The 8767-nt window shown below is 34.9% G+C and overlaps 1 protein-coding gene across 1 annotated transcript; it reads left to right on the top strand.

Moving 5' to 3' along the window:
• Nucleotides 1-290: 290 nt before the first annotated feature.
• Nucleotides 291-3830, top strand: LOC110877921 (putative pumilio homolog 8, chloroplastic). Its single transcript, XM_022126149.2, has 5 exons — nt 291-1792; nt 1888-2050; nt 2122-2285; nt 2398-2656; nt 3444-3830. The coding sequence occupies exons 1-5, from the start codon at nt 810-812 to the stop codon at nt 3549-3551; spliced, it is 1677 nt and encodes a 558-aa protein (XP_021981841.1). The 5' UTR covers nt 291-809; the 3' UTR covers nt 3552-3830.
• Nucleotides 3831-8767: the final 4937 nt, after the last annotated feature.

The following is an 8767-nucleotide window of genomic DNA, read 5'->3' as shown; positions in this document are numbered from 1 at the left end:
TTGATGATGTAAAATACTATTTAATCTGTTTTGAACATACATATTCATATCATCTTATATAATAATAAAAAAAAAAAGATTAACATGAATATTTTTAAACATTTACAATATCACTTCATCTTAGCTCGTAATTAGTAAAATAGTGTAAAAAGTCATTTTCAACTACAAATCCATGAGTAGGCGTATTAAAAAAATAATACAAATATAGGAAGGGCATTTTCGTGATAAGAAATATTTTGAGTCCTTTTAATAGATATTCAGCCGTTAAAGGTGCAAAAAGTTAGAAGTGTTTGTTACTGCTACTACATAATTTGGGCATATGTATGTATGAAAACTTCAAAGGTTTTCGACAAAAGCGGGTGTAAAAGTAAGAATTCCCCACTTTTTTTAGCCTATATAATGTTTTAAGATCCGTTCAACCCTTGAATCTTTTTGATGGGTTTTCTGCTCAACATTTTGTATTTTTCCCACAATTTCACTGTGAGTGTGTGTTTGTTGTTTTTTCCAGCTTTTATGGCGTGATGCCATATTCATACCAGTGTGTACGTTATTCATACATTCAGTATGTGTATTACTGTATTCAATGTTTCTTCATCTTTGCATGCTTCACCAAACTCATAAATTCCCCCAAATGTTTTTAAATTATATAAGATCATGAACGAAACTGGTGATGTGATGTTGGGCTTTTGACACTTTAATTTCTCTTTCTGTTGTATAATTGGCTCTGTCTTTTTTGATTTTACTGGGTACGTTTGTTTGTTTGTTTGTAATTCAGTGAGATTTTATTGGGTACGTTTGTTTTATTGATTATGGTTGAGCGAATCGAAGTTACGAACGAGAGGTCGAAGGATGATGATGAGCTTGAAATGTTGTTGGATGAGATCCCTCATGCAACAGCTTCACTTAACCTCAATCATCATCATCATCATAATCAATCACATGATAGTGATAACGACAATGGTTATGGTTACGGTTATGGTTATGGTTATGGTTATTCTCCGGTGATGTATGGTATGTATCATGATAACCTCCAATCAAACGCCTGTTTTTCGAGTTTTTTCGATGATCCAACCCGCAAATCGCCCATGTCTTTCAAAAGTTACAGCTCGATTTTGCCCGCGAATTCGACCAATTTCAGCAAACCCTTTTCTGATTGTGGTGTAATTCAGTCAAGTTGTTCTAGAAATCCTGTTTTTAGCGGTAAAACGAGTCCGATTTTCGGTTATGGCTTCCCTGATGTCCAAATTCCTGAGAACGTGTCGAATGTTCTGTATCCCGTAAGTTACCCGAGTCGGAATCCAGCTTCGGATTTTGCTAATCGCGTGCGACGAAATGGAGTGTTAGAAGGTAGTGATGATGGTTCGATCATTCAAGGTGAAAGTGTGAATCATGTGCGAAATGGAGGTTTTAAAGGGCAAAATAAGAAGGGTAATCATTCGCAGATCACGGGTGGTTGTGAAAACGGTAGATTTTCAAAGGGATATAAATCTTTTTCATCACCTGTGAAATGTAACACTTTAGCTGATGTTAAAGGGTACATATATATGTTTGCTAAAGAGCAAAACGGGTGTCGTTTCATACAATCAGTTTTCGATGAGGAGAATCCAAAACACGTGGAGATGGTGTTTGATGACACAATCGGGCATGTGAATGAGCTTATGGTGAATCCGTTTGGGAATTACCTTATGCAAAAGCTTTTGGAAGTTTGTAACGAAGAACAACGAATGTGTATTCTAATCGAGGTCACTCGAGAGCCACGCGAACTCGTTCACATCTCTTTAAACACTCATGGGTATGCTTCTTTTTCTTATGTAAATCTCTCAACAAATTTCGATTAAACATTTATTCGACATAAATGATAGGACAATGTGTTTGTTATATATATAGGACACGCGCCGTCCAGAAGCTTATAGAGACTCTCAAGACAAGAAAACAGATCAAGATGGTTATCACTGCACTTGAACCGGGATTTCTTGCGCTTATTAAGGATCTTAACGGGAATCATGTTATTCAAAGATGTTTGCAGTGCCTAAGTAATGAAGATAATAAGGTTTTGACTTATGTTTAATCGTTGATCATATGATAAAGTTAGGATCTTTTTCTCATTGGTTTTGGGTGCAGTTCATATTTGAAGCTGCTTCAAAGTTCTGTGTGGACATTGCTACCCATCAACATGGCTGTTGTGTATTGCAAAGATGCATCAATCACTCAACCGGCGTGCACCAAGAACGCCTAATTCTTGAAATTTCTGCCAACGGGCTTCTTCTAGCACAAGACGCATTTGGGTATACTAATTATGATCCTGATTGTCATGAACATGATTACTTTTTTTTTTTTTTTTTTATAAAATGGTTTTGAGTTCTTTAAAATCTTTTTCTTCATGTGTAATTAATGCAGAAACTATGTTGTACAATCTATATTGGAGTTACAGATCCCATCTGCAGTATCCATGTTGATTTCTCAATTTGAGGGAAATTATGTCCATCTTGCAAGACAAAAGTTTAGCAGCCATGTCGTTGAGAAATGCTTATCGGTGTTGGATGACCGTTACAGGTCCAAAATCATTCGTGAATTGCTTTCGACTACTCATTTTGAACAGTTGCTTCAAGACCCGCACGCTAATTATGTTGTCCAAACTGCCCTTCGTGTCGCTGAGGTCTGGATCTCTTATGCTAGTTTACATTAGCTTAGTCTAGCATGTCTCAAAATGGGTGGGTTGGGTAACGGGTCAAGTTGAATGGGTTGGCTTGAAATGATTTTTGTCCCAAAAAGATAAATCTTTTTATCAACAATTATGATGTTGAAATCATACTATTTTCAATAATATATGTTATTTAGGAAGTTTTATGCTTTCAAAATGCATAAAGGTGTAAATGAACCTGAACTTGAGGCCTATGTCTAAAGCTCGAGCTCAGCTTGATATTTTCTAGCTCGAGTTCAACTCGTTTGATATTTATTAACTATTTAATTAATTGTTATATATATAATTATTTAATATATACGTATAGTTTTTATAAGTTAAAAAATATTATTTAGTTACTCTAATCATGATTTTATAGATAATTATATTGTAATGTAAGTATATACCTATTATTTAAAATAAAAATCATGTTATATATACAAATACATGCTTGCATAGCCTCATGAGCCTACTCAATCTCGGGCTCCGGCTCGAGCTCATTTTTCATTTATTAAATGAGCTCCAATTTAGGCTCAAACTCGTGTCGTTTCGAGCTTTTAGCAAGCAAATATATGAGTAGTTCACCTGGTTTTGCACCTCTAACAATACATTATGAGTTAGTTTTGACCCGTTTAGCATTTTTAAGCAACTTTTATCTTTGTTCTGTTTGACTAGTTACATATAGTTCATAACACAAAGCGACCCGTTCATAAGTAAACGGGTTAAAGTCAGTAGCAAATAATGTGATCTAGTTTTCTAACAGGGCTCCCTTCATAACTTGTTGGTGAAAGCAATCGAATCACACAAGGCAATCTCAAGAAACAGCCCGTATTCAAAGCGGATTTTCTCACACAAGCTTTTAAAGAAGTGACAATATCTGTCACAATGTTGTTGTTTCCTGTGTTTATTACCAGTTTAATCTCTTTACAGTCCACATTCACCGGATAATCGGGGTTGCTTGTGTGTTCAATAACCCAGCGGGCCGATTCTATGTGTCGTCCGGGCCCGCAGTGTACTTTGTCAGTGGTTTTGGTTAATTGCAAGCATAACATAGGGAAATTGTTTCTGGATTCAAGTTGCTTAAAGTTGTATTCCATTTTCTGTTGTGTGTTTACTATGGTGTTCTGGTTATTTAAGGGTATTTTAGTCATTTCAACATTTTGATGAAGGGCTCCGTAGATATATAAAATAAATGGAATAATTTTGAAAAATAAAAGTAAAGAAAACTGAAGTCCAGTCCAGTCCAGGGCATTGGCAGGGACATGATTTTTTTTTTCTATGGGTCACTATTTTTCGGTGTAAGGGTTTCTAACAACCCGTCGTCAGAATTTTCGGGTTATAAACCGGGTTCTCATTTCGGCAGTGATTGATTCTGATGTTTTTTAAGGGTTAAAGCAGTAATTTTTCTTACGTTTGAGGTAAGAGCTTTTATCTATTTTAGAAATGCATAGAAAAGAATAACATTTCTCCCTCAACTTGTAATTATTTTTAACACCTTTATTTTCATAACAATATTTAATATATTTTTGTAAATTAGACTCCAACTAGTATTTAGGACCCGTGCTTTGCGGCGGAACTCTTAAACTAAACAAATAGTAGACGTAAAAACGTTGAACCACGCACGCGCGTTGCAGTATGTTAACTTGCAAAAATTAGACTGAAACATAAAACACAAAAAAGAATAACCAAGTTGCCTTAGAACTCGCACATTGCGGCAAAGCCGTTAAACCACAAAACAAAATAACGTAATAAACTTTGAACCACACACGTGCGTTGCAGGGTGTTAACTTCCAAAATTTAGACTGAAACGTAAAACAACAAATTTGTAAAAGATGAAAACTAAGTATTGAGGTAAAAGATGGAAAATGTTTTGAGACAAAGTTGTTATAGACAAAACCTATAGGGTGAAAAGTGTAAAAAAATATTGTAACTCTTACTCACAAACAAAAAGTTACAGTTTGCAAAAGTATGAAGAAAATAAATCATGCATTACTTAATTGTACATAAAGTATATAGTCACTTGTACAAAATTGAACAGTGTTATCAACTCACAAATCTTTTTTGTGAATTAATAGAGGGGAAATATTTTAAATAATATTCTTAGCCATTTACAAAACAGGAGTGGGTGGCACTTGAAAATATGGTCGGGTCGAAACAAAAAAAACAAAGAATCATCAAATAGCATGAATAAATTTAGGCTCGGTGTATTGGCACATCCTGAAATTTATTGGCACACTTCGCTTTTTTAATACGTATCGTATAGGTCTATTGAATCCGTATAGGATTAACTTTAGACAAGGTAAACTAACATGATTAGTCTTTGTCTGACAGCTGGTCTTATACAGGTCATATAGTCCTATATGATCCGTATAAGAACCATGTTTTTTTAGTTTAAATTTTGGTGTATTGGGTGTAGTTGTAGGTGTTTATTGTTGATTATTTTTGTTTTTATGCGTTTTATAATTTGTATTATATTTTTATCGTGACGTAACGTATTATATCGTATTGTATCGTGACGTATCGTACATGTATCGTATTGTGATGTATCGCATTTGTATCGTGACGTATCATATCGTATCATCTTATACCGTATTTATATTTTGTATTATATTTTATCATAATGTATTTGTATTTTGTATTATATTTTATGTTGACGTATCGTATCGTATCGTGACATATCATACCATATCATGAAATCTTATATCGTATTATAAATATACGTAACCAACCAAACAATTTAAACATTGTAAATAAACATCACAAATATAAATAAATTGAAACTGCAAATTTAACAACATAACAAGTTTATTTATACCTAACATAATCCAAAATATATAAAAAGCCAAAATACAAAAAAAAAAGTACAACAAACTATCCTAAACCGTTGGATTTGGATCCTGAGGATCCTGGGTGGTTCCTGACGGCCTCGGATCTTGAGCGGTGCCACACGACTGGGGATCTTGACCTAGGTGTGGTGGCAACGATTGCATCGGTAGGGGGTCTGACCACGACCGATAGCCGCTCGGATATCGCCCTGGATCTGCCACGTCAAAAGGGCCTCGGTACAGGCGTGATGGGCGTCGATCCACACCTGTAGCCGGACCTCCATCTGTTGTAATGCGAGCGCGAAAACCGGCGACATCTGTTAGTACAAGATATGTTGGGGGTACTGAGGCACCCCATGTGGCTGCGAGTGCGGTGGTGGTGGTGGTGGTGTGAGCTCTTGGTCGACCTGAGCGGCAGGCTCCTGGTCCTCGGGATCAACATCACCACCTGCCGCGATAGGCTCCTCGGGTAACATGTTGAACTAAAAAGGTGATAATCAAAAAGTGATTTAACAAAATATTAAGCTTAGTAGTGTGGTTGGAACTTGTTTAAAAATGTGGATGATCATGAAAAGTGTTTTCTGGAAAGATTTAGGGTTTTGTACAATTTTCATGTTCTTTAGTTTTGTTGAAAATATAGAAAATGTTGATGACGATGAATAAAGGATGATAATGTTAGTCTAAGGGTCACCATGCCAAAAATTTACAAAATAACAAGTTATGTTAAAAACATGATTAACTAGGGATTTACAAGCTTTAAGATGGATTAATTTCACTAAGTATGGTTATATGAATTTTTGGTGAAAAAAATATAAGATATGTAACATCTTGGTGAACTAGGATTTTAAGGACATGAAAATAGATATATAAATATATATATATATATATATATATAGTGTGAGGTTCATTGGGGAACGCTAAAAAAATGGGGAACAGTGGGGAACCGACTCAAACGAACTCCGATTGGACTCATTCCAGCGGCGTTGGAACCGTCTCATCGAACCCTAACTAGGATCTTTTAACCCTAAACCCTAATTCATAACCCCTAAACCCTAAATATATTAGGGTTTGGCTTTTAGGGTTTAGCTTTAAGGTTTTGCCTTAGGGTTTAGCTTTAGGGTTTAGCTTTAGGGTTTAGTGTTTAGCTTTAGGGTTTCGGGTTTAGCTTTAGGGTTTAGCTTTAGGGTTTAGCTTTAGGTTTAGCCTTTAGGATTTAGCTTTTAGGGTTTATAGTTTAGATTTTACGATTTAGCTTAGGTTTTAGCCTTATTTTTTAGCTTTAGGGTTTAGAGTTTAGGAGTTAGGATTTAGGGTTTAGGGTTAAGAGATCTTAGTTAGGGTTCGACGAGCCGGTTCCAACGCCGCTGGAATGAGTCCAATCGGAGTTCGTTTGAGCCGGTTCCCCGCTGTTCCCCATTTTTTAAGTGTTCCCCAATGAACCTTCCCCTATATATATATATTTAAGTGTATAAATATACATTTGGTTAAAATATGGAAGTATACATACATTGAGTATCTTATATGTATAAGTTGGTAAAACATGGGAATACATATATGTAAGTATGACATATGTATATTTCATAAAAAATACGACAAGATATGTATATATATACACAGTGGATATAAAGATACATGTACAAGTTGAGTCATTGGAAAAATATGGACAAGGTGGTATAGAAACGAATTCCTAAAAGTTTAACGGTAAACTTAACAAATATATTACTATGACGAAATCCGAGTTCTCACAACACGATGACAATACCGGACATTTGGACAACTACAAAATATACATACTGAATAAAAAGTGTACATATTAACGAACCATTGCAAAAGTATAGATAATTTCGGACAAATGTGAAAATATATTTTTCAACGGCGATATGGCAATATATATATTTTAGAACCGGTTACAAAAGGTATATTACTTTTTAAGAATATATTTTCCTAAAAATATATTTCCGAACAAACCGACGAGATATTACGTGTGTAATAATCAAAGGATTAATGTATATATATACACATACATATACACGTCTACGTATTTCTTAACACACTTAGTAAAATACGAGGTTATAAGTAGTATACATGTTGACACGTATCTATACAAATACAAAATAGATACATGAATTCGAAAAGTATACAGACGAGTATATATACATGTATACATATATATATGAGGAAATTAAACAAGCAATGGCGACAACAAATGAGTTACGACAAGTAAACAAGGATAAGGCTAATGTTGGACCTATAAATGAACAGATGATATCCAAAAGCTAAAGCATGATCTACTGATCAAGAAATAAGCAAAGATTGAACCAGTCTCTCCCCAAAGATAGTGAATCTTGAACACCTATTCAGAACATTTGTTCAAGAGCATGGCTAACATCTGTTAAAGACTTGGAACCTCTGTTCAAGAGTACAAGCATTTGTGGAAGTCTAGCATCTATTGAAGACTAAAGCCCTAACTAAGCCAAGGTCTGTTGAAGAAGGCCAAACATCTGTTAGGCCAAACAGATGTTTGGACAACTGTAACAGAGGATAACTTAGACAGTGTTTTCTCAATGTAACAGTACTTATTTCATCAGTGTTTTAATATAGCCTAGAACAGATGATAAGATTGCTCAGATGTTTGCAAGCATATGAGAATCTTTTCTGTTAGGAATGTTAGATGTCACTAGCAGGGTGACGTCAGTCAATCACTGAACAAAGCTTTCGTACTTGTATAAATAGATCACACATGTCAGTGATCTATTTATCACACACACTCACATTTTCTTTTGTACGAACTAATTTGTTTGTGTGATCAGATGAGGGGGAGTCTGTAAAATCAACCGTTTGTCAAACATTTGAATCTTGATGATCAATGAAAAACAATCGTTGATAATGACTTCCGGTTTGTAAATATTATTGTGATAATTAATATTTGTTTGCAAACAAAGAAACTCAGTTTCTAACAATTGGTATCAGAGCTTGGTCACGTCTAAACTTGATTTCACAATCAGTTTAACACAAAAATATCAGCTCTTAAAAGATCCAATATTAGTTCGTAGCCCATGGTTGTTTAGTGAAGAACTGATAAAATATCTCTCACAGACTCTGTTTTTCTTCAAAAGAACTTGAGAAAATGGCACAGAATGATCCCCACAACACAGGCTTCAGCAATAAACCAACTATGCATGTCAGATCTGAATACAATACCTGGCAACGTAGGATGGGGTACATGCTATCTCAACAAAATATTGGGTGTTGGAGATCTGTG

The sequence above is a fragment of the Helianthus annuus genome, chromosome 9 (genome assembly GCF_002127325.2).
Source record: "Helianthus annuus cultivar XRQ/B chromosome 9, HanXRQr2.0-SUNRISE, whole genome shotgun sequence".
Classification (NCBI taxonomy): domain Eukaryota; kingdom Viridiplantae; phylum Streptophyta; class Magnoliopsida; order Asterales; family Asteraceae; genus Helianthus; species Helianthus annuus.
Note: the sequence above shows the minus strand (reverse complement) of the source record. Positions and strands in the feature narration are given on the sequence as shown.